The 27,726-nt window shown below is 35.1% G+C and overlaps 1 protein-coding gene across 1 annotated transcript in view; it reads right to left on the bottom strand.

Moving 5' to 3' along the window:
• LOC150100500 (uncharacterized) overlaps nt 1-27,726 on the bottom strand; it is a 62,773-nt gene that overhangs the window by 13,814 nt on the left and 21,233 nt on the right. Inside the window, exon 2 of the mRNA XM_090402546.1 lies at nt 3,672-3,846. Coding sequence (XP_090258672.1) covers nt 3,672-3,846 — 175 coding nt within the window. The remainder of the gene's footprint in view (nt 1-3,671; nt 3,847-27,726) is intronic.

The raw sequence follows: 27,726 nt of genomic DNA, 5'->3' as shown, positions 1-27,726 counted from the left end.
TTATTTTTCACTTGGTTAGACTATAATAAATTTAGTTTAATCCTTTATCCTTTCAGGCACAAACTTTGTTTGCACACACTTGGATAAAGGATTAAACTAAATTTATTATAGTCTAACCAAGTGAAAAATAAACTTTCAATATCTTTCTCTAAATCCAGAGTAATTTAATAAAAAGGTGGCACACCGTTTGGCAACTCCTATAGGTATGTTTGCTAATGCTTCTGCCTGGTATCTCCACTTGGGCCTGGCTCCCACTGAAGAGACCCCAATAAAGGTCAAAACTAGTCTGGGTAGTGGCCCTTCCCTTAATGCATAACATTAGACATATCTGCAAGGAGATGTGTTTTGCATTATGGGAGATATTGAGATAGGAGTGATGTTAGCTTACTCCACCTTTGCAACGAGTTTCCCGGTGTTGTACCACCTTATCCCAGTCCTGAAGATACTTTCAGGTGCAAACTTAGTTTGCTCACACTTGGATAAAGGATTAAACTAAATTTATTATAACCTCTCAGTTCATTGCCAACTCATCTTTAAAGGAGTTTTTCAACTCTTAATAGCACACTGATAATGTTTTATTATGATATAGCTGAAGTGAATGATAAACTCCATAATCTAGCAATTCCAATAATTATCTTTTTTCACTTCACAGTGAAACTACATTCCTGGATCACTGTTCATGATACAGAATTTTTTTTTTTCCGTATTTAGACTATTCTCCCAGGTGGCTGTTTTTTTAGCTTTATCTTTAAAGCAGCACAGCACTTCTCAAACTGTCACTTGAAAAACTCCTTTCTATAAGAACCATTTAAAGCATCTTCACAGAAGAACTAATGAGAGAGATACTGTTTCAACAGCAAAAGACACCTGATATATTTGGTTCACTGGAGGACAGTTCATATTCTCTTTCCATTTGCAAATTTCAAAACATACAAAACATTTTCTATGAATAGGAAAAATGGTAGCATTTTCAGTTTTTAATTGAAAGTTCAGAATATTACATTCAGATCTTGAGCATAACTTGAGGTCTGCGATTTAATTTCCATTTTAACTGTTTTCAGAAATGCACCTAATCTTAGGCCGTCTTTTGCTGGGAAATTGGCTTCTTCCAGTCTTATACGAAACAACTGAATTGTGAATTTTTAATATTATTCCCATACATGCAAGGCAGAGTAATTTGCCTTGCATGTATGGAAATTCTGCACATGGGAGGCTGTTCCACAGAATTAAGGTGGATGGAATCAAAGATGACTGGGAGGTGCAGGTTCAGATAGCATGCAGTTTGACTGCAAAGGGATGCTGCAACTGTTGTTGAGTTCCTGAGATCTGGCAGAAACAGGAAGGATCTGCTGAACAGTGGCCATGGATATATCTGTGGACGAGATAATGCATAAGCTGATCTATGAGAAACAGCTGAAGAGAGTCTATAAGAGATGCATCATTAATCAATTATTAGTACCAGGAAAATAATCCTAGTTCACTTTGGAAACTTCTCAAGTATTCTTTAATGGTATCAAGGACATATGTGGAAATTCTTCTGATGGACATAATTTAAAAGAGGAAAGAGACTGTTAACAAAGTGGTCAGGGTACCAGAACCATATTTTTTTAAAATGCTAAACACACACTTCAAAATGTTCCTTGCTCTCATCAGCTTAGTAAATAAAACAAATACTTTTACTAAAGAAAAGTAGGTTGCATCTTTGGATTCTTTCCAGCTAAGACAATACAAAAGATAAACATCTACCTTTCTTTTGTAAATCAAACAAATAATGTTATATTGCCTACAGTTCTAACATCCCTGAACTGTAGGCAATATAACATCCTTATGACATAAAATTTTACTCTGGCTCACCAGTCAAGCAAATCTTTTGCTAGTTGGGTATTAGCCAAGTGTTAAATTTCTGATCTGGTGTTTATAAGTTTTAGTTAATGCAACTAATTTTTATCTCGTGTAACTACAATACCGAAGCAGTTTAACTTAGTTGAGAAATAAAATTCATCAGAGGCTTGAAGTGATTTAAAAAATTCCATGTTTGGTTTACAGCAAGGTTTCTGAATTATGTATAAAAAAACTGAAGACAAATTTAGCCCATCCACAGTTTTATTTTCACACTTTAACAGTTATAGTATGTCTTGAATCACTCTTTATGAAAAAATTTCTTCTGTGAAATTTAACAAATAGAGGGTAAAAACATTCAAAATCATGAAAACTAAAAACAAAACCATTAAGATACATATGCATCAACTATGTTAGTCTGTTTTCTGAATTCAGAATTGTTATATGTCAGAATACTGACAGACAGAAACAGTGAAATCATGATATAGCAGCAACTATGAAAATAAGCAAAAAAAGACATTCTAACTTTCTGCATAATACCGCTGTTTGCAGTGATATTTAGATTACCATGTTGCTTATGATTAATAATAGGATACATACATCATTTTATCTTTAGAAAGCACTCAAGTGTGATACAAAGCAACTAATGCACTTAAGTGCTTTCTAAAGATGAAATATGTGCATATCCTCATATTGGTTGTATTCCAAAATGAATGTTAATTCAGGACGGTCATTATCATTACAAAATTGGCCATTTGCAATGACCAGAATGTCTCAATGAGTGCAATAAGTAAGGTAAAAAAAAAAAACATAACTATAGCATAAAATATGCCATAGCCATTTTGTGAATGTAAAACTGACAAACTCCTTTACATTTTTTTTTTTTTTTACTTGTCACTCAAAAAAAATTCTTGAGGCCACTGGAAAACATTAACCAGTTAATTGACAAATACATAGCTAAAGGTTTCTATAGAACCAAGCAACTCAATATCACAAAAAATGCACTTTGCAACATCCATGTTCATAAATACTCAGACGACTTGCAAAAAAATTACATAAAAAGTGGCCACTCTTTCTTCATTACCTACATGGTATGGACATTCCTCAATACTAGATTGCAGAAACTATAGCACCTGGTGATGGGCTCTCTGCCCTCCATGCTCCTACCAACTTTCACATAACATCACCTGAAGACAAATCAATGCATGCATCCAACATGGACAATTAGCTTTTTCTAGATGAGATATGAAGTAGAATCATTCCTGCATCATATGAGTAAAAGGTAGAGTAAAACAAGGATTTTTGAGAAAGAAAATTCTACCAAATCCACACAAAAGTAATCACTTTAAAAGTCGCTAGAAACATTCATGATCCAGATGGGATTTTAACTGGCTTCCCACCCAAACAGTAAATGTACTTTTGAATATGCTATAGATATTAAAAACTACATTTACTGTTCATAAGAAATGCTAATGACAGGTCTGAGCTATAAGCACTTTTGTAACAGTTGGAGGAAAAATGCTGTGGAAGATATCTCCAAAATGAGATCTTTTCCACACAAGGAGAGTTAGCTAATCAGTCATTTAACTGACAAACTAGACTGAAACAGCAAAAAAGTTCTGAATAGTGAAAAATTGAATAGGGTACATGTCTAAGTTTGATATTTCTTGTCCAGAAACATATAGATCTGAGCATTCTCGTTTTTCTCAGGATACTATGATAATAGATAGCTGTTAAATTTGATAAAGTACAGGAGTTGCACAATATAGCATAATTTGGTACTATGAACTAGCAATAGCCAAAACTAGTACACTTTAAATTAGTTAACTTACATGTATTAGTTGCAACCACAATAAGAGCAGAACTTCCTTTCCTGCCACGTAGCAAAGCATTTTCTGCATATAAACAAAAATATTTCTCCCCACCAAGATAGATTCCTGTTTCTGTAAATGATGATGGATTGGTCCTCATAGTATCTGCAATTGTTTTCAGTTCTTGCTGTGTAACCTACAAGAAATTAACACTATAAGAACAGTGGATATATATATATATATATATATATATATATATATAAAAACCAATGAAATGCAGAATAAACATCTTATAATTATACAAAACAAAGTGTATACAGAAAATTAAGACTACAAAACACCAGATTATACCACTAGCTTTTCACTATTTCCACCCATATATTATTTGACACATCAACCCAAAGAATAGTCTAAGGAGGATCAGCAACGTATGAATTACTCAATTTTGTTGTGTACTGAAATAAACCCAATACTACAAAAATTGTGTCAAAGCCAACATGTTTACCCCCCACCCCCATTCTTTTTGAGAGAAGGAAAAATTAAAATAAAGAAAAATCAACACCTAGACCATTACAACATATAAAAACAATCATAACTGGCTATCACCACTATAGTCAACTTCTACCTTCCAACCAAAAATCTAATTCACTGTAAAAACTGTTTCAACTGTTAGAGCCCACAACCCTTTAAGGGTTGATGCATATAATTATCTACACTAATGTAAAAAGCAAAATCCTCATTATGGCCTCAGGCAAAGCCTATTTCAAAATGTATGTTGTATTGTTTCTTAAAGGAGAAAATAAGATTACAACGAGCTGCATATAATTAGAATTATGTGCCCAATAATTGAAATCTTCACTGCCCTGAATTTATTTCAGACTCTTAAGTACACAAAACATATCTGACAGCAGTGTTATGAAATTCAAGTATATGGACCTAAAAAGGTCCATATACTTACATTCCATTTTTTAGTGTCCCAGCTGGGGGGACTAAACCGAAGAAGCTAAAACCCTGAAAGTATGCCGGCAGCATTAACATTGATGAGCTTGTTAGTAGTCCTAGATACGTAGGTTGTACAGAAGGAATGAATAATGTAGGATTAGTGGATCGGTCTTGTTTGACAGAAAGAAGGATTTGTACAATGATGACTGGACTGCACCTAAATGGTTTTGATGTCAGATATTTAGAGAGCTTTATTCACCCAGCACACTGAAGAGCAAATTCAGGAAAACATAAGCAATTAGTGTGCAAGCAGGTGAGTTTATGTGAAGGCACCTATGAGACAAGTGAGTATGAGAATGACCTAGTGTGGAATCTAGTCTCTCAAGCAAAAATGTTGAATTGAATGGGATAGTCAATTCAAGAAGTAAATGTGGGTGGGGAGGCTTAAAGGGATGCTGCAGTTTCTATATACTAATGCCTGAAGTATCAGGAACAAGAGGAATGAGTTTAGCATTGGTTAGTGCAACCTCACTAAAAGTTTAGCAGAAAGAAGAATTTAGCATTTTCAGAGAGGATGAGGAGAAGGGCACTGCTGATGATAACAGATGAATTGCAGCAAAAAAGAATAGGAGATAGGCAGGAGGGTAGCTGTTTATTTGAAGCAGTCTGGTGTGAGGTTAAGGTCAATAAGACAAAATATACAGTTGGTTGTTGTTATAGGCCAGTAGGCCTATAACAACAACCTTTCTGCTTTAACATGTCACAGACACTAGTGCAGGGAGTGGAAAGAGGACAAAATTTCTGAAGACAAGCATCAGAAAATTTGTACACGAGTACAGGTTGAGTGATTATTATGGGAGACTTCAACCATGGAGATAGACTGGAAGGAAGAAAGATCACATGGCATGAAGGAAATGGAATTTATACACCTACTAAGAGATAATTAGTTGAGGCAGCATGTGATGGAGGGGGACTAAGGTTGGGAGAGTATTGGACCTGGTCATACTATCACCAGAGCTATCCATAACCAAGTTGACCATGCTGTCTTGACTAGGGAGATTGTACAAAATGAGGAATATTCTGGCAAGTAGTATATGTAGAACTATAAGGCAGGTGATTATGACAAGCTTAGGAAGAAGCTTAATTCTGTGCTATGGCATAAAACACTGCAGGATAAGGATGTTAGTAGTGCATGAGATATAGTTAAGGGTCATCTAGAGGAAGCAGTATTAAACTGTATACCTAGGGTTAGGAGTGTAGGAGTTAGATGGATGAGTAATATCATTAAACACGAGCTGCATAAGAAGAAAATGCTGTAGATCGTATATAGAGAGAGGTAACCAGTGTGGCAAGGAAGACAAAATCAGATTATGAGAAGAATCTAGCCGAGCAGAACAAAAGGAAATCCCAAAGAGTTTTTTTATTATGTGGCAAGTAAGAGGAAGAATGACTATGAAAGATTAACCTTAATGAGTGATTATGGTTATGAGGTTAATGAAGCAGATAAAACAGTCTAGTTACTGAGTGACCACTTTGCAAAGGTATATCATCTTAATTAGGTTAGGTTGCTTAAAGTTTCTGCTTTAACATGTCACAGACACTAGTGCAGGGAGTGGAAAGAGGACAAAATAATTTTCTTGAATAAGGAAGGTTCTAAGACTACAGTAACAAATTATAGCACAATCAGTATCTCAGGATGTGGTAGTAAAAATATTGGAAAAATTGATCAAAAAGAGAATTCAAGAATGGGTGAATAAAAATATGATACTGTATGAGGGGCAACATGGTTTTGTGAAAGGTTCGTCATGCCTTAGTAGTTTATTGTCTTTATATAATAGAGTAACAGCAGAGTTGGATAAAGGATAAGGCTACATGATTCTGCTGAATTTTGCAGACATTTGACAGAATACCACATGGAACTCTGTTATGCAAATTAGAACAAATAAGGATGGATATGACAATGGTTAAGTGGATAAGAGAGTGGCTGCTGGACATATCAAAAATTGGTATATGGAGGGACAGAATCAAAGCTAAAACAGGTGACCTAGTGGTGAGCCACAAGGTTCTGTGTTGGGACCATTGCTGTTTATTTTGTACATAAATGATATAGGAATTAACCTGAAAGGAAATATTCAGTTTGCTGAAGATGCAAAATTAGGTAGATAATCAAAGTAACATGGAGAGTTTGCCGGATGATTTAAATTGGCTGTCAGTATGGGCAAAAGATAATGAGCAACTACAGGGTGTTTGGGATAAATTTGACATATTTATAATTAATTATATTTTTCCGTAAGTTACATGTATTAACACACACTTCTCTTCATTTAAAAGTTTGGACCCTTCTTCATTCATATACAAGATGTCAGAAAGGATGGATAGCTGGAACCCACCTGAATCATGGAAGAGAATAACTTGTATCATGATGATTCGTGCCCGCCATCAAAATAAGGATATTACGACTGCTGCCCAATGCTCCCTGAATACAGTAAAAACAATCAGGCATGAACTAGAGACTTGCAATGGTGACTACGAGGATGTAGCAAGAAGAAAGATCCCTAGCAGACGATCTGATTGCGTTCGTACAGCAGAATTCCTCGCAAATCTGCAGGAACAGGTGTTGAAGAACCCTGGCATTGGAATTCGGGCTTTGTTCGTGGAGTTGCTAACTGTAGTCAAGCCCTGGATAACAAGGGTAGCCAATGGTAGGCCGTATGTATGGCAGCAGGATTCGGCCCCTTGCCACACCTCTGGGAAAAGTCAAAAATGGTTGTCTGAAAATTTCTACGACTTCACCAGTCCAAATGTTTGGCCTCCAAACTCCCCAGACCTTAACCCCATGGATTATTTTGTATGGGGCGCAGTTGAAAAAGACACCAATCGCACTTCCAGTAATACAAAAGCCCAGTTAATGGATAAAATTAAAACAGTTTTTGCGGCCCTTCCCAGGGAGACTGTAGCATCAGCTTGTTCGAGGTTCCGAAGCAGAATTGAAGCTGTGATCGATGCTAATGGTGGTTATTTTGAGTAAATCTTGTTGATAGTATTGTAATTAACTCTGCCTGTAATGTTTTTTTGTCAATTCATTAAATTTAATAGATACAAAGAAGATTTTCTTTTTCCTTACGAAACTGTCAAATTTATCCCGAACACCCTGTATATAATGTGGAGAAATGCAAAGTTATGCATTCTGGGATAGATTACAAGGTGTATATCATATTGATGACAATGCACTCTAAGAAATAGATGAAGCTAGAAATTTAGGGGTGGTGGCAGACAGTTCAAGTTTAGAGGACATATTGCTAAAGTAGCCAGCCAATAAGATTACTTGGCTATTGAAGAACACATTAACAAACAGAGATAAGTTATTCCTTTTTATAAGGCTTTGATACATCCACATCTGGATTACTATGCTCAAGTCTGGTCTCCTGGTTTTCTTGAAGATGAAGTGGTAGAGACGTTTCAGAGACGAGTGACTAAGATGGCAAGTGGTCTGTTCCCTATGAACATAGGCTAAGGGTGTGTGTGGATTGAAGAAGTAGGCTGATAGGAGAAAGAGGAGATATGATAGAAACATTTAAGTTTCTTAAAGGGACCAGAACAAGGGGTCATGCCTGGAAGTTGAATAAAGGTGTGGTTAGTAGGAATGTGAGGACTAGATTTTTTGCTTGGAGAGTTGTGAATGAGTTGCCAGTCAATTATGAGTGTTTTGTTTGTTATCGGTTCAAGGAGAGATATGATAGATTGTGTGGATAGTTTGGGTCTCCCATGATGAGTCTTCAGACTATGGAAGTGCCTGTACAATAATAATAACATTCCTAAGCCTACAGGCATTAAGCTAATCAAACACCAGTAGCTGAAAAATTACTTTCAATGCACAGTGAAATACTTTTGTTGGAAATGCAGAGCAAAGACCTGGTTTGCTGGTTTACTTTCAGAACAATGTGAATAATTTTTCATGTTACACAGGGCTTCATGGAGAGATTTAACATTTCTTTAAGAATAGAGCTTTAAAATGGTTATTCTGAAGAAAGCTGCTTGATAGTATAACTAGACCAGGTGGCTTTCAGGTCAGCAATTCAATTGCTGACCTGAAAAAGATGAGTGTGTAGAGGGTACTGCTAAGCCACAATTTTCAGCAGCATTGGATTAAAAGTCAATGTCCATCTGGTTTTGAAAAAAAAAAAAAAAAATCTATTACTGTATATATCCTGTCCCTAACAATTTAAACAATCATGTGGAAAGTCTAGCAGAAAACTACTGATTACATTCAGTAAAATGCAAATCTCCTGACCTTCACTGATCACTATAAATTTCTTCTTCTTAGTCCTTATTATAACCATTGTTGGTTACAGGCCTTCTCCCATTTGTCTCCATCTTTTCCTTTTGAAGGCTTCTCGATGCAAACATTCAAGCATCTCTATTACCATATTTACTTGAATATAATTCACACCCCTGATTTTATTTTACAAAAAAAAGAAATTAAAGTTTTGCATATACCTCGCACATGAAAAAAAAAAGTTTAAACACGTTCACGTTGTTGGCAATAGTAACTCGCTCGTTGTGGTAATCCCACCCCCAAAAAACCACTATACTACAGATGCAAGAAAAATGTAGTTTTATTGCATCACTGAATAAGGTACAGGCACATTTGCAGTGTATATAATATATTTGTCAACAAATAGTGCAATTAGAGACTGGGATAAAAAATGGCACTAATTAATGAATCATATGTACACTCCCACAGTGCTGTATAGACTCGAGCAAAACCACGTGTTGTACACAGGCAAATGCGGTATTTGACTAAAACTATTGTCCAAATTTTCAACTACATGAAATAAATATTTGTTTGATTGTATTTGAAAATTTAGATGTTACTTAGATCACAAAGGCCAACTTCAATTAAAATTTCACGTGGAATTTTGATGTGGAAGCGGCAGGCAAACAAGCACCAATAAAATTCAACTGAAGGGTTAAAACTTTGTGTCAGTTGCACTGCACAACAGTACACAAATGCTAATGAGAAGTCCCGTTGGGACAATAAACAGGAGAAACTCCACACCAATGTGAATGTATAAAACCGATGTCATGCAGTTTCATATATTTTGGAATTCAGTTGAAGAGAATCAGTATTTCAACTTGACAATTGTTGCTCGTCTTTGTTGTTGAGTTGCATGATCTTTTGTTAATACTGCACCAATCATATGCACGTCTTCATAGAGACCATCATTAGAACTGTCGTACAACTGTGAGATCTTGGGAAATTATTTCATCAGAAAAAATTACCAAGAGTTTTCTATTTTCATTTTACTACACAGGAATTTTTTCAGTTTGGCAAAAGCTATCCAAGCCAGGTGAATTCTTTATTTCTTCATAAATGCTTCTTTTTCATAATGTGAAAGTTCACCCGCATTCTTGTAGTTATCCTATTTTATAATTGGATATTTGTTGTTCTGTTACTTGGATTCCTTCAATATTTGTCATTATTCTAGTTTTTTCCATTTTTAACAAGACTTGATTTGATGTTGTTTTTATAAGTTTGTAATAGCAAGCTCATAGGTCTAATTTTCTTTCTAACCTTTTCTGAACAAGATAACCATGACAGCACATTGTTCTAACTGTTTGGTACATTTCCTGATGATTGCAATTTGACTTTGCCAAATTGCAATCATTAATTAATCCCTCTATGTTATTGCGTATATCAAAATCACGTTAATCAAATCTAATAATCAATGGTAAAAATTACAATTCATCCATGATCATCATGCTCACGACAAGAGGCTTGCATGTTTTTGCATGGTAAATGTAACCCTGCGGAGCTCGTGGTGGTAAAAATTGCAGCGTAGGTCGCGGTATATCTGAGAAATACATTCATTACTAGTATGTGCTAAAATGCAATAAAACATAAAGAACACACACTGGAAATATAATACATGATGGTACAAATTAAGTTGATTTTGAATCCAACATTATTTCATAGTGAAATATAGAAACAAGAGTTTCGTGAAAAATATATAGAAACTAAAAGTTTCAGCAGATGCAAGCGTAAGCAACCTTATGGGCAACTCGTAGTAAAGGTGGAGTAAGCTCCAGATCACTTTCTTAGTATTTTCCATAATGAAAAGCACATCTCATTATGGAAAACATGTATGATAAATAAGCCTTTGGCTCTCTATTTCAGTAATACACGAGTTCATTTATTTTCAGTTACAATCTAGAAATTATTGAACCAAGAATAAAAAACTACAACTAAACCATACTATACTGACATCTGAGTTCGCGGTATCTCTCAGATACAATTTATTGTCAAATATCATAAACCTTTACATAACATGTGTTCAGCAAAAACAGTGCAGAATATCACTTGTAATGTATGAATGCACAGCTACTCGTGACCTCCAAGCTATACACTGAATTGTGCAAGAATAAAATTTTGCATGTATCTGTCAGATCAGCTACGGCTCCGCAGGATTAAAGGCGCATTAATCAAAACTCTTGCCGCAATTCATTTCGCTGCGTTAAGCAAGGGATACCTGTATAAGGTATGTCCATGCAGGCACTACATTTAGTAATGAAAATGAAGCATGTCAAATGAAGTAGGCCCAAAGTGCTAAACAGTGCCCTCTCCCCACCTAAATTGAGTGTACTTTGGCTGAAGTGTGGAGAATAAGAGCTGTCTAAATTTGGGGCAGTTTCAAGTTTCTTCAATAGCTACAAGTGACCTGGTAAATATAAACCTGACAAGACTAGGGACTGTGATTGGTCTTTTGTAAACTGATAAGGGATGCTAAATTTTTTTTTTTTTTTTTTTTTTGTACGTGGTTGAAAGCTTGTATTTTTAAAAGATTTGTTACTTCTTCAGATGTCTTGGATATATGAAATAGTAATAGCATTGGTGTAGTCTCTGTTCTGGAGAACGGGGAGAGCATATGCGAGTTGAGTTTTAATATTTTTTTGGGTATGGTATAATTGTAGCCATTGGCTAAAGTTTTTGCAAAGATGGTCAAGTTCATGGAGGGGGACCATTATCCGAACTAATTTATTTAGCATCATATAAAGTTTTAATAATTCCATACACCAACATCCCACTTAAAGGCACTTTAGATCTTATTCCAACTAAATTTCCTCCTGATATTTCAGCTTTAAGTTCATTATGAAAGCTGGCTATTTAATTTGGCAAGGAAAATTCTACAAATACAAACAGCCATGGGCTCTGTGCTTTCTCCCCACCTGGGGCTAATTTCAAGGAAACATTTGAAGAGAAAGCCCTAAACTGCTCCATATAGACCCAATGTCTGACTATGCTTCGTTGCTGTGTTCTCCATTTGGTCACATGGCCTAGATGCTCTCAATACATTTTTAACACATCTAAACAATCAAATCCTAGAATCCAGTTCATGTTAGAAAACAATCGCCCCTTCCGAGGCACTTTATATGACAGCCTGCTGGATCCCTGGCATTCTATTTTACAAAAAAAACCCACACATACTGGTAAATATTCACAAAGTCACCCCCACCCCAACAGTATGGAATTATTAAAACTTTACATTAAAAAAAAGGTACCAAAAATTCATACTTAATTTTAATCCTTTTCCCGAGGATGCAAAACAATGGTTTGTGCATAAAATATATTCACGTCTAAGCTAATTGTATATAGAGGCTAATGACTTCCATATTACTTGCTTTAGTATGTATCCCATAATGCAAAACACACCTCCTTTCAGAGGTGTAAAGATGCTATGCATAATGGGAAGGGCCACCACCAAGACCAGGGAGAGAGATACCAAGGTTTGAAGTAATGCAAAAGTTATATATACATCATATACAAGTACCCAAAAGGTATTCGACCTTATTAATAAAAATCTCTGGATAAGAGAAAGATGTAGAAAGTTTTTTCTACAGCTACAAACAGGATTAAATTAATTAGAGAAAAGCTATCACTATTCCATATATCCAAGGCACATTTGAAAAACTAACAAAAATTTTAAATCAACCACTTAATTTTTTTTTAAATATCTAATCCATTTATGAAAGGCCACAAGACCTATAGCACATTAGTGCTGTGTGTGAGCAAGAGGAATAGAAAAAAGGAGGAATCTGTTCACATTTTGCTTGAACAGCTGAGAGTTATAATCTTTGAGGAAGGCAATGAAGTTAGTTTGGTAAGTTTCAAGATGGACTGTAAGAGGGTGTTGGTTAGCAGTGGCTTTTGTTTTAATAATTTTGGAGGAGAATGGAGGAATAATAGCAGAGCACACAGAGAGAGATCATTAATTATCTGGATTGTCCTCTTCTGGATAGAATCAAGTAACCTTGTGGTGCTTAACCCATTAAAGTTAAGAATCTGAAATGCTGCATTTAGCATTATAATCACTCTCCCACTTAGTAACCTTTAGGTGGCCTGGACCTATGCATACTTCAGTAAACATTCCAGTTTCCCCTGACACTGCACTTCCAAACTTACTGGACAACACATTCTCAAGATTCTTGACCCCAAATCCATTCAAATGCAATCCATCCATCCACCTTACATAAATCCTTCCTTTAATCAAACTCTCTCTACACATCCACAAACTCCACATGCACAATATTCACTCGACTCATTTGTGATCATAGCTCTGTCTCAGCTTATCTCTATCATACAGTAGCAATAGACTCAACTTTTACTTTCTCTTCTTTTTCATATGTACTAGCAACTTTTTCACATCTTCTCACATACCACGCTTATCACCTACTAAATCATTTGTAATTGCCAAAATAAATTTTTTTTTCACTCTCTCTTTGTATCTTTAGAGCATCACTAACATTCTCAATCCTGGTACCAGTAGGACATGATCTTGCTACTTTCCTGAAGCACTCGCCATACAAAATTCAATCCATATTCTCATGCTTTTGCTCATTCATACTCTTTCTTCCCTTACATCTTCCCCTTCTTTCAATTCCTGTGTCATACCATCCACTAGGCATTTCCAAATCACTCAATCTCGCATGTTTTTCTGTGGAGAAAAACATGCAAGTGCACTGTCTTTTACACATTAGATCCATGGGGGCACAATCAAAAAAATAAAAGCTTTGAAAACAACAAAATCAGAACACTATTCTTACAATAAAACAAACTGATACTTATATAATAATGCAGAAGGAACGAATTAACTATCACTAAACTTAGATATTTCAGAAGCAAAAATTACCAAGGGTAACACCTTCTGTCCACTAACAAATATCCCTTTTTGTCTTCAATATTTTTTTTAATCCTGGGGAGGTTGTGGTTGAAAAAACTGCAGCATAGGTCACATGTATCTGAGAGATACATTCATTACTAGTATGTGCTAAAATGCGATAAAACTTTATTTTTATATATATATATATATATATATATATATATATATATAAAAAACCTGCAAATATAATACACGATGGTTTATTTTCAGTTACAATATAGAAATTATTGAACAAAGGAAAAAACAACTAAACCAATACTATACTGGCATCTGAGTTTGTGGTATCTCTCAGATACAATTTACTATCAAATATCACTTTCGACTATCATCATTCTCATCATCGGACTAGTAACAAAATTGCTGAATCTCTTCAACATCTGATGGATTATCCAATCGATATATTTTCCGAGCCATTTTCAACTGTAAATAATAATAATAAAAAAAACTAAACCAATACTATACTGACATCTGAGGTCGTGGTATCTTTCAGATACAATTTACTATGAAATATTACACACCTTTACATAACACGTGTTAAATCAAAACTGACTGCATAAACAGTGTGGAACATCACTTGTAATATATGCATGTGCAGCTACTCATGGCCTCCAAGCTATACACTGACTACATATAAAAATATTTATATTAATTTTATTTGTTTGTATCTGTAAGATCAGCCGCAACCTCCACAGGGTTAAGATTGTTTTATTTCCATAAGTTCTACGGCACTGCTTTTTTTCCTTCTCCAATCAGTCGTGTTCTTTTCTTTAACAGATTTGTTTTCTTTTTGAGAAGATTTATTTTCTTTTGCAACTGTATGTGCACTTCCATAATGATGGAAACTTTCCTTTATATTATCCATTTATAGATTTGTTTTCAATGATATTATTTCGTTGCAATTTCTTTTTGATATTTTTTGTTAGCAATAATGTATCCTTTATCTTCACATTTTATTCTTTTCCATCTTGGAATTTTTTTTTCTTTTGTTATTTTTCCTCTAACTATTCTGTGATCACTTTGTATGACTATTTGATTGATGACAAATATCTTTAAAACATGTTTACACGACATAACCAAATATTATTTCACTTTTTGTTTGGTCTTTTTATTGTAAAATGTGTTCATTGTATTCAATTGATTCCTCAAAGTGACATATACGCTTTTAAGTTCATTTTAATTATTTCCCAGTCATGTGCTAGAATCTTCCAAAACTATTGTGCAAGCTGTAGGATCCAGTTGTATTATAATGGACACCATCACAGAACTCAATTTCCTAACTGATGGCTGGCGCATATATTTGCATTATTTTAATGGTTTTCTTTTCTGATGTTTACAGTATGATATGTAATCAATTTAATATTCCTGTATTTAATAACCTCATTTGACATACTTTTATGATGAAACCTATTCCTGTTTGACATCTGATGTTTTCCAGTGAAGCACATTTTCTGATTTTGTTATATATTTTAAAAATCCCCCCCCCATCATTTTGTCTTACTATATCTCATTTCATATTTGAGTTATTTTATCCTTTCATAGTTTCCTAAATGTTCTTTCATTAAATGAAAGTTTTCATAAACTTGCTTCCTTTTTCTTTTTACTTCATATTTTGTTTCAGGTCTGTTAGCTATTTTTCCACTGAACTAGGGAAAACTCCAGGGATTGCAAAGCCCAGTGATGCTGGATCCCATGGCCTAATTTTTGTATATAACAATCATGTTTTAATGGTCTTTTTCTTCCACACAATGATGAATCATTTTGGGGCAAGATTGGCAATAGCATCTAACTAGAACTGTGGAATGTCGTTTTTGATATCATCTCTCTGGCCATCCAAAAGGATAAGTAACCTGCCCCTGTTCCTACCTAGCATATACTGCTCTGCCTCTGAATGGCCAAGTGATCAAGTAAGCTAAGCTCTACAGTCATCCATCTCCATATTCATAAATTTAAGTAGTCTCAATTCCATATTTAATTTTTCTAAAAGATTTCTCAAATTTTAGTTTAAAGCACTGCTTGTCTCAGTTTTCCTCTATTATATAATACCTCTTTTCATCTCTAAAAAGGTTGAGCTTGTTATCAAGTTTGCTATGATATACCATGTCAGTTCAACCATTCAACTTTTATTTCCTTTCTTTAAATGCCGATTTTCTACAGCAACTTTCAGTATAATGAAGTAATCATTGAGATTAAATGTTTATAACTCCAACTGGCTTTTTTCATCTAACATGACAAAGCATTTGATATTATGTGATAAATTGTTCTCATATAAGTTGTTCATTTGTCTACAAGAATAACAGATAATTTGAACCAAATTTCCAAACAATATCTTTTCTTCACTAGTAATATTTCTAAGCATACTTGTGGATGCGGTTTGTCCTCTAGGAAATTCAGACCACAATTACTCATCTACATTGGCATTATAAGACTGCTCTTCATGATCTATTTCATTTCATTGGTTGGATTACTGATTAAAAAAAATTGTGACAGATGAATTTCATTGTTTCCTATCTAAGAACACCACCCAACCTAAGACCTGAAAAAGTTAGATATTTGTCCTCTAGAACAGAATTTTTGAATTATTTAACTCTTAGCCAACACACAGTACTGATATACTATAGGCTTACAACTTTGTGTAAATTTTAAGAAAGGCATCTTCACCTCTTATTCCTTTTATGAAATGCAGGTGCGATTACTGTACATAAATTAACAGTTCTATTCATGCATAGAAGCATAATCAGAAGTTTGGAAACATTTTAATACTCCATAATATTATGACTGAAAAACCTTATTCAACAAAATAAAGCTACAATTCCAGGCTAGGTCAATCTGCAGCTTACTTGATCCCCCTACACGGAGGTCAGGCCCTTGTCTTTTACAACTGTGTCAAAGAGGACTAACCTTCTCTAAAATTGGAAAAAAAAGACAATATATTTTGATCTCAAAGAAGGAAATGCTACTTTATGTGGATTCATCCATATGTGTACATATTTGTTGTTAAATATAGACTTGCTTTTCAATCCAGATAATTCATTTGTCTTAAGGACTGAAAATAGCACTATACGATGCCAAGATTGTTCTAGCATCAATTCACATAGAATATTAAACAGCTCCTGCTGATTTTGCAAGGGTGACACTGGTGGCTTCAAGAGACCTGTACCATGTTTTGTGTTCACTATGATGCTGTGCTGAGGTATTCATAAGAAAATACAGTAAGCTTTATAATTAAAACTAATCTTACCTCACCCATCCATGGCATTTAATGAAGCAATTCAACACAATTTGTTTATTTTATTTAGCAAATGTCACAATTTTTGCATCTTTGGAAAATCAAGTTAAAGAAACTATTTTCTAAATGAGTTTCTGACATTTAAAGCAAAGTGTTCATTAACCAACCAGAAAATCCTCTACTCAAACACTAAACCATTTTCTTGACCAGTTGTCTTTTGTTTCTGCATTAATGTCTTTCCTGTCAAGCCTAAAATAACACGAGCAAGCTTGCCAGATTTACAGTTTGACACGTTAACTCACTGAACATGCTATTCCCTTCATTTTTCATTCCATCTATGTATGTTTTGATCCCTTGTCTCTCAATCTCTACCCACACAGCATCAATTTGCTATTGGTATTCTGTAGCCTCATATGTGTGAGAGAGTGAAGCTTGGTCTTCTTTTAACCTGGATCATTAACACACCACTCCAGTTAGGCATTTGGCATTTTGCAAAAATGTTCATTAGCTAAGACTTTTTTTTTCAACCAACAGACTAAGTACTATGAGTGCAAATCAATATTTTCTGTTTAATCTCCAAGAGAAAGAAGTTATCATTAGAAAGAAAATTACTACGGAGTCCATAGAAATTGCATAGATTCATTTTCTATATACTCCTATACACCAAGTTACATGTTTGGCATGATAACGAAGTACCACTTAATATCAAAGTCATGTGAAGCTACTATAAATGGGCATACCTATCCTCAGCATGTAATCAGTAACAGCTTGCCAGTAATGAGGAAACATGGCAACATAAGCTAATTTGACCATAGGCAGATAGTTGGGAGCCTGGAGGGCAGGTGCCAGTATTTTGGAAACAAATACACTTGTTGATTGCTTCTGTACTACTGTATGAAGGGTGTACCAGGACTGGATTAATCCTAAGCAGACATCTAGAAGGGCTCACAATGGTCAGCCACATGTGGTTGATCCTAGAGGAAAGCACCAGGTGTCCCAATTGTTCTCAGCAATGAGATGCAACAATCATACAACTCACCCACTAATACAACAGTGGGGGCAATTTGAACCATTTCCACATGCATCATACCTTTATTCATCTCTGGAGTTCCACAGCCTGAGACCAACAAGAGTACTCATGATGACAGCCAGAAATTGCAAACACCTCACACAGGCCAACAAACATCAGCAATGGATCCTCAACAGATGGAAGGTTGTCTGGAGCAATGAGTCCCATTTCCTGCAGCATCATGTTGATGGTCAAATTCCCATTTGGCATAAACAGTATGAAGACATCCCCTGGTTGCACCGTTGGTGTTCAACAGGCCAGTGGAAGTGATATTATGGTCTGGGGAGCTTTTACTTGACATGCCCTAGGAATGTTGGTCATCATTCACAAACTCTGAATGGTGAATGCTACAGGGATCTGTTAGTCAACCATTTCTATCCATATCTTCAGGAGGTCTACCCTGGCCACAGTGCTGTATTTTAAATAGGATAACGCACCTTGTCATCAGGCTCATACAACTACAGAGTGATTGGAGGAACACAAATTCGCCACATTGTCTTGCCCCCCCCCCCCAACTAATCCAAATGAACATGTGTGGGATAATGCTAGAACGCAGTATGAGAACTGCTGATCCTCCTCCATGGAATGAGCGTGAACTGTTGGAGTTGCTGCAGCAGACATGGGTTGCATTACGCATGGAGGATTTTGCAGAATCTGTGAGCCATAAATTGCAGAGGTGGACCAACACATTATTAGTTGTATGTTCCTAATGCAAAGCTAACTCAGTGTACAAGTAGAACTATTCAGCATTTTTTTTTGTTCCTTTTTTCAAGTCAAGATTGAATATTAAATATCTAATAATTAAAGATTAAATATATTTAAATCTACCTTGAATGTGCACTGGGCATACCAAGGGTGTACTGGTAAGTTTTAACAACTGGCTTGCTATTAAAAAAGCTGTGGGTTCTCCATTTGTGAGAACTGCAATCCCCCTGAAAGTATGAATGAATTCCATTATCAACAAACATCTGCTTAACTTTGCCCAAGCTTCATCATCATCATCATCATCAGTCCTAACAGGCACTTAAGCACCCACAACCTTCCAACTATACTTTGACTTTGCAGTTGCAACTGTAACTCGAGGATAAGGTGGTTAGCCCCATGCCTCCCAGTGTGTCCTATGTCTGTGGATGCATGTGTTCACGGGAGTAGTTTGCTTGTTCTGGGAGACTAACAACTCTCCCTACAGAGGCTGCTTCTCAGGGACCATTATTTGGTTCACAATTCTATAAACAAATCTTAGACTTTGTACTTAGAGTTTTAAAAAACAGCCTAGGAGAAATGTTTGTTGAAAAATAATATTCCTGTGCTGCTAGCAGAGACAATCATTACATAAGCTACTGCATAAAGAAGAGAACAGGGAAAAGAAGCACAAAGCATGCCAAAATAACTGCACTTCACTGGATTTTTCTGCATCTTCACATACAAAACAAGTTTATGATAAGCTTGTTTCAAATGCTATTAGCCATTGGGAATTGAAGTGTGATGCTCTACAGTTTTTGTCAGTTTTACAACTGGCTCTGGAGGTGGCAAATACTTTTTAACACTGGGTCAAGGTTGTTTTATCTTGACTAAATGTTAAAAAAAAAAGTATTTTCAACATCAAGAGGTGCACAGGATATAATGATAATAATAACCTTAACTTCTCATGCAATCCTACTGACAATTTTACTCATAAGTAGTCTTTTCTATAGGAACTCCAATAATATCAGACATTACATTTGAGTCTAAAATACCTCTGCCTCTATCCATAAACTTATATTTTGGTCTTCCTTTGGGTCCTCTTCCCACCAAACACTTATGATTCCTTTCTATTTAAGTGACCATACCATCTGACATTAACTACCAACATTTTTGACTGCTAACAATTATGACAGTCATTTTTAATATGATGCTGTCATTGATATTGGTTCACTTCCCTAATTTTTCTCTGAACTCTAGTATCCACAGTCCCTTTCCCATTTAAGATGTAGTTGATGTGTTCAATATTGCAGCATATTTTTATAGGCCCTTTCTTTACTGCTGATTTTCATACTAAATTTGTTATTCAATATAGCTAAGGAATGCAGCAGACAATTTATTTAAGAGTATAACATTTGCATAAAGGTGCAGATGTTATATTCTTATTAACCAGATTAAGATTTCCAATTATGGCATGAAGTTTAATGCCACATTCCTTTATGATCAAATCCATATACAGTAAACTCCCAATTATACAGGAGCTGATTAATCAAGACGTGCTCTGTAGTACAACTGGAAGAACAAATGGTATGTTGCACCCTTCGATTGGAAAAGGGCCTAAGCTCAATTCTTACCATGACGGAAGGGATCTTTATGTTGTTTTTTTTTCTTCTTTCAGTTTGAAGACAAGTTAGCTGATCTCATTACGGAGGTAGCAGGATTTTTTCTGCCAAAAACTTGGGTTTTTCATCCCAAACACAGACAAATTGGCCTTCAGGACACACAATTTACAGACAAAAAACACTAGTGGTGGTGGTGTAGATTAGGTGCCCTCCCTGGAGGTGTCGCATCACAATTCAAAAATTATTTCTATTCTACATATATATTAGTTAATTTATTTTGTCACCATAAAACAAATGGGTTTAATTAATAATTTTAGTGCATCAATTCAATGCAAGTCCCCTAGTTATACTGTATATCCTGACTCCCCACATTAGTTATCACTGAGGTACAGTGTAATCAATTATAAAATGGGGGGGGGGGGAAAGAGAGTAATGGAAGCAATAGCATGCAGTTAATCAGTACCTACACAGAGCTCATGTGTAGGTGTAATGCATTTGTTTGGAATTACTCTCAATTCAACAAAATACAAGAGGTCTGCTGTGTCAACTTTAATGAGAGAATATGTCAGAGTCATATGTAACAGCATTGATCCAATGATGAATCAAGGAGTCATTCAAAATTTTAAGGAGAATTTATAAAAAAAAAACATTAGTCAAGGAAGGCAATTTGTTGACATTTGTGGAAAAATGTTATAGTATTGGATGTAATTTACAAAATTTCAAATGGCATCAACATTAGCGAAAGTACAACAATACAAAAATCATCTTGAATTGGATTTAAACAGTATTGAATCGAACACAGATTGGTAAGAAAATAACTATTAACTTAAAAGCTAATATTTCACTGGTATTATATCCAGCATCTTCAGAGCAAACAAACAAAGTTTGTTACAAATGCGAGACAACCACAATTCGGTGTAACAGTGGGGCTAGTATAAGTAATTGCAGCGTGCAACACAAGAGACTAATGTCCTAATATGGCACCATCTAAGTTTTAAAAAAAAAATAGCAGTCCAAAGTTTTGAAAAAATATAGTAGTCTAAATAGCAGTCCTTGGAAGTTTTGAAAAAAATAAAATAAAAATAAATAAATATTAATTTGGTCTTAGGATGACTGTCTCCCAAATCTTTGGTAGATTTATACAGCTATACTTGTTAAGGTTTGCAGTATGTTTTAAGGCTTCTGTTGATTCCAGATGCTCAAAGTTAAATGGTGATTGTTACCTATTTCAAATCTCCTGTATATACTTCTGTCCTGACATGACACAATGTCACTAACAGTCATAACACAGTTATGATAACTATGTCTACGTGAATTTGTGCCAGTCTTTACGCTATATCAATAATGACTAGTCCACATTCCAGAAAACCATCAGGTACATACCATTATTAACTATAAGTAATAATTTAAAACAAATAATTCAATCTTCTAACCAGAATTCCTGACAATCCTCTCCACTTGTCCAATGCTCTGGATCTTTCCTCAAATCAGTTCTGTTTTTAAGTATGCTGATCAAATGACTGTTCTTGATAATTCAGATCACAATCTCATCCTCAAAATGAACATCCTCCTTCAAGCCATTCACAACCTCACATATTGACACAAACAATGCCAAGCCAGAAGTTATAACTTCTACTCTTCCTTTCTGTGATTAGACTACTGTTTGTTCTCCATATACTCATTGTGATCTCATATTATTATTATGGGCAACTCCAAGGAGTCCTTGGGCTCATCGAGGGAGACCCTAAACATCATTTCAAGAATTATTCAGCATTTGCACAGTATCCATCATACTTTGCTTTGAACTCATTCACAGCCATGGCACCAACAACAGACTCTGACAACCTATTCCACTCATTCACCCTTCTCCAAGTAAAAAACCTAGTTTTATAACACCCTTACTAACTACACTCTTGCCGAATTTCCATGGATGGGTCCTAGTTCTCCCATCAACACACCTGTTGTGAAAAATTTCCTCTTAATTAATTTTGTAAAAACCCCTCAGTAATTTGAATGTCTCAATCATATCACCCCCTTTCTGACTATCTAGCTGATAGTCAGAAAGGGTTTGTGTAACCCACAAAACTTCAACCTGTTCTTGTAAGATTCATTCTATAGACCTGCTACCATTTTAGTCACTCTCCTCTGGATCCTCTCTATCATCTACCCATCACCTTGGCGCCCAGTAGTCAAAATGGGTTCTTATCAAGGCTCGATAAAGAGGAACAATAACCTGCTTGCCAAAGTATTCTTCAGTAACTATGTGATATGATGTGCTGCTTTAGCCACTTTTGCTATGTGCCTCCTAAACTTTAACTCCCTATCCACAAACACTCCCAAGTCTCTGGCTTCGTCAATTTCTTGATGCATGGTTCCACCAATGTGGTATACTGCTGATAATCTTGTCACCCCAAAATGCATAACCTTACACTTTGCCACATTAAACTGACATGCATTCTCCTTTACGTAGTCTGCCAATCTATCCAAATCATCCTGCAAAATTATGAATGCGTATTAACTATTGCTCTACCCAACTTTGCATCATCAGCAAATAACTGAACAGTCCCTCTCAGATCCTTTCCTATATCATTAATGAACAAATTAAATAGCAGTGGTCCATCCCCACGTGCTGCAGTTTACTGATTAGAATTCCACGTGGTATCCTGTAAAAGGCCTTTGCAAAGTCAGCAATATCACTGTTAAACCCATTACCCTTATCCAATTCAGCTGTCACTGTATTATAAAATGTGATCAAGTCACTGAGGCATGATCTACCCTTCACAAAACTATGCTGCCCCCCCCCCCCCCATACAGTATCCAATTTCCATCTATCCATTCCTGTATTTTGCTCTTGACCAACTACCCCAATACTTTGACAACAACTCATAGATGAATTATGTTGAGATGGAAGTTTTCCCTTCATCACCCTGTTCAAAATTGCCATCCAATATCCAAGTCATGGTTTTCCAAAAAAAAAGTGCACTAGGGTGGTTAAAAAACAGCTTATTGTAAGTGGCTCAAAAACTCCGGCTTCATTCACAGCCTACAACCAAAGCAATACTCGCATCATAAAAAAAAGTCACTTTGACTGGAGCTAATATAATAACCTCTCCATCTGTTCCAACAGCAGTCATGTCTTCTGGTTCCTTGCAAAATCTGTTGGGTACAACTTTTGTGCTGGAAAGCTCTTTCTCATCTGAATGTACTACATCAAATAAATAAGGCTGACCTCCTGGCATCACTTCTCATTCAACTCATACACAAATCACCTCCTTTATCTGGAACACTGCATCACATTCCTTCTGTAGCTTTCTGCAGAAAAACAGAAGAATCTTAAACCAGTTGGATACTAAAAAATCAAATGATTTTTGGAAGCCCACTAGTTGTACTCAGGAGATGGAGAAATTTCAGCATGGAAGTAAGCTTATATACAGCCAATTATAAAGAGAAAAAAAAGTCCAATCAAACTATCACTCACTGCTTTCATTTCAGCTGTCCAAAAATAATAGAGAAGAAAGTCATCGATAGCAAACTTAAACACCAGGAGAACTGTCAGCTAACAGAACCACCAATATGAATTTTTCCAATCAAAATCCACTGGCCTATATCACTTACTCCTAGATATGTGACTGAAAGGTTTGAAGAAATCTTTGCTGTTGCACTTGTTTTTGACGGGGTCAGATGAGGGCTTCTCAGAAAATTGCAATCTCGTGGTCTGTCTTCCTCCCATTTTTCTGAGGTTGTGCAATGGTGAAAGATGTTCTCACTTCAGAGTTCTCACTAATGCAGATGTTCCCCATGGATCCGTTATTTCACTCACTTTTCCTTGTACACATAATCTGCTCTAACTGAATGCAAACCTTATTCAGTTTTGATGATAGAACTTTACACCATCCTTCATTTGGGCAACAACCCCTAGTTACCTTCAGAGCTACCAAAACAGTTTTGTCTGTTTTCTTGCAAACTGTTCTTCTCCACTTAAGGATTATCAAAGTTAACAGACAGACAGAAGTGTTTTATTTAACATATTAAAAGAAAGACAAATACCAAATAATATCCTAAAAGCTATCATAAGTATATATGAAAATAATCAAATACAAATAAGATTAAATCATGAGCTATCATATACGAGAGAGATAAAAACCAAGGGGTCCGACAGGGATGTCCCCCTCTCAGCTACTTTCTTTAATATTTACCTAAATGAAATAATAAAATGGAATAAAAATTTCATTATAAAGAATATCAAAGGTATTAAAACTTTCTCCTACTGCGAACTTAAAAACTTATTTGCCGACGACCAAATAATAATTACAAATTTTGAAGATAACTTACAGAAAGCTATTTTAGATCTAAATGAGATAGCCAAAGATTATGGTATGATAATATCAACAGAAAAATCAAAAACTATGGCCTTTAAAATAAGAACTAAAATAGTAATAGATAACAAGATCTTAGAACAGGTGAATTCATTTAACTACCTAGGATGTATGATCACATATGAAAATGAAAAAGATATAAACCTAAAAGTTGCAAAATATTTAAAAATAACAGGTGTAATTTAAACCAAACCTAGTTCAAAAACAAACAAGACTAAAAGTATACAATACATTAGCCCTACCAGTCTTATTGTATGGAAGTGAAATCTGGACAATGAAGATATGAGAAAAACTGCAAAGGATACTCTATTGGATCACAAAAGAAACGAAGAAATTATGAAAGAATTAAACCAAGGATCAGTAATAGAAAAAATTAAAAAATATAAACATAAATGGATGGAACACGTTCAAAGAATGAAAATAGAAAGATTACCAAAACAAGCCTTAAAGTACAAGCCATTAGGAAAAAGAAAACCAGGAGACGCCCTCTTAAAAGATTCAACGATAACTCCTAAGGCCTGAACAGGCCACGCTAGGCCTAAATCCTTGTATTCATGATGATGAACAGACAAGACCAGATATCTTCTCCAACTTACTTTCTGCTAGCATAATTACATCACCTCCAATTCCAAAAAACTTGTCATCCTTCTTCACTCAAGACATTACTTTTCTGTAAAGTTACTCTTTACAAATCCGAAATCCAACCTTGGAATACTGCCGTCACATTTTGAGTGGCAACCAAGACCTCTCCAAAAATGCCCAATACTATTCAGATGACTGATGATCACTATTAGTCTTCAGCCAAGATCTCACAGATAGTTCCCACATTTCATCTCCTCTACAGATATTACCATGGACACTGCCATTATGCACCCAATTTCTGTTCAACTTACAGAACATGAGCAACAGCTGTAAAGTATCTTTTACAGTTGAACTGCTGACCAAAACCTACTACTCCCAGTCATCTTTTGTCTACATCAGTTCTATGGAATAATCTTCCCCATGAGGTATTCCCAAAGGATCATAACAGCTAATTCTTTAAGAATATCAGTTCTTTGTTCTTGAGCCCAGCCAAATTACAGTATTTATATGCTATAAGTCTTGTGTGGAATATATCAGAGGCGAATATTCCAGTTATGCTAGGTGCACATCCACTCAATAGCATTAGATAAATTTTTGCATTTATTCCCGTTAAAGACTCCTCTGATTGTTTCCTGGCTTCGCACGATTTCTAAAATTAAACACAGTACACTAATGCTTCATGAAGAGACACTGAAGCTTAAACATTGCATCGCATTCACATTACTAGCCTGGATGTGTGGTCACAAATATATACACCTTTGAGCCATCTGAAGAGACATACAGATGGTGCAACAGGTCAGATTCTTAGCTTTCCAGTGGTTTTAAACTGGCCCAGAAGGCAAGGCAGGGTGAGCACCGAGACAATAGCACCTAGTGGCTGCGATTAGAGTTATTGTATAAGACAAAAGAGCACTGACACTAAAAAATTAATGTAGGATTCCCGAAAGCATTCTGATTCAGACACACACATGCAATAGTCTGCAGGAGATTTTCCATTTATTCGAGTAATAAACAAAAGGTGCTTTTTTTCCCTTGCTTGTGCAGTACAGCATCTCTTGAGGTTGGTTTTTTTTTTTTTTTTTTTTAAAATGGTATATGAACATTTTTATTTTAATCTTCAGAAACAACTGGAGTAACTGATCTACAACAAAATGCTAGCATATGTGAGATATCTATTATTGATAAGACAAAAGAGCCACTTATACTAAAAAATAATGTAGGATTACCAAAAGTGTGGATAATTCCAATAATGATCTGATATTATATATCCTTTTATTGCATAAAATGTACTAATCTCAGTAAACAAATGAAAACTCTTAGAAAACTAAGCAAAATATACAAAAACCAGAGAAATACACATAACATGCACAACAAATTTTACAAGATGATTTGATGCTCCATCAAACCACATGTATTCCTGTCACACCTAGATGAATCACATGATCAACTCTTCTCTCTCTAGTGGTTGTTTATTATTGGTAAGTTACTTATACTTTGCAACTTTTCCCTCTCCTCGTAAGTTTTTTTTTTTTTTTTTTAATTATGCCATCATAAATTTACTTATTCATATCTAGACTTAATCACATGCTATTCGCTCTACCCAACAACTTATAGGATAGACATATTACAAATATCAATTACACCTAAACCTCTTTTTATGTGATTTTTTTTTAACACGAATTTGGAGTTACTCTAATTGGGATATCAAAAATAAATTTTTTTAACACTATTTTTATTCTCTTTTATGCAACCAACCTAAAGTCTAAGTTAGGAAAAAATCTGTAATTCAAGAAAATTCTGAGAAATTTGTAGAATTGCATTCTCGTTTCAATTAAGAAAATTCTGAGAATTTTGTACAATTACATTCTCGTTTCAATTAAGAAAATTCTAAATTCTTACAAATTTCATTTATTGGGAATTCCCTGAATTACAGTACATAACTGACTGCGCATAAAAAAAGCATTTCTTAGCAGTTTGAATTTGGTGTTTGAGTAGACAACACAGTTACCGCATTTTTAAAGTGAAATCAAAATACAAATCGCGTTATGAAATTAATAATTTTGCCAAGAAATAATAAATGGTAAGCTATATGTAATTATCATATTTTAATTTCATTAACCGAAGATTTTAATCCAGCCCTCACATGATGCTGCTGATAACAAAAAAGCCGTTTCCTTGGATATAAAAATTCAAATTTTAGATAGTCTTCAAACTGGGGAAGGTGCAATGGCTGCGAGTAAGAATTTTGGAGTCCGTAAATCAACTGTCAGATCTATAAAAAAAAATGAAGGGGCTATTAGAAAAGCGGTATGTTCTGGTACAAAATCAAGTGCGAATTTATCAAACAAGAGATGTGGTTC

This window comes from Typopeltis vanoorti, chromosome 13, assembly GCF_054136105.1.
Source record: "Typopeltis vanoorti isolate ZY-2024b chromosome 13, IOZ_Tvanoo_1.0, whole genome shotgun sequence".
In the NCBI taxonomy this organism is placed as follows: domain Eukaryota; kingdom Metazoa; phylum Arthropoda; class Arachnida; order Uropygi; family Thelyphonidae; genus Typopeltis; species Typopeltis vanoorti.
The sequence above is the reverse complement of the archived record's forward strand: the minus strand, read 5'-3'. Positions and strand labels throughout refer to the sequence as shown.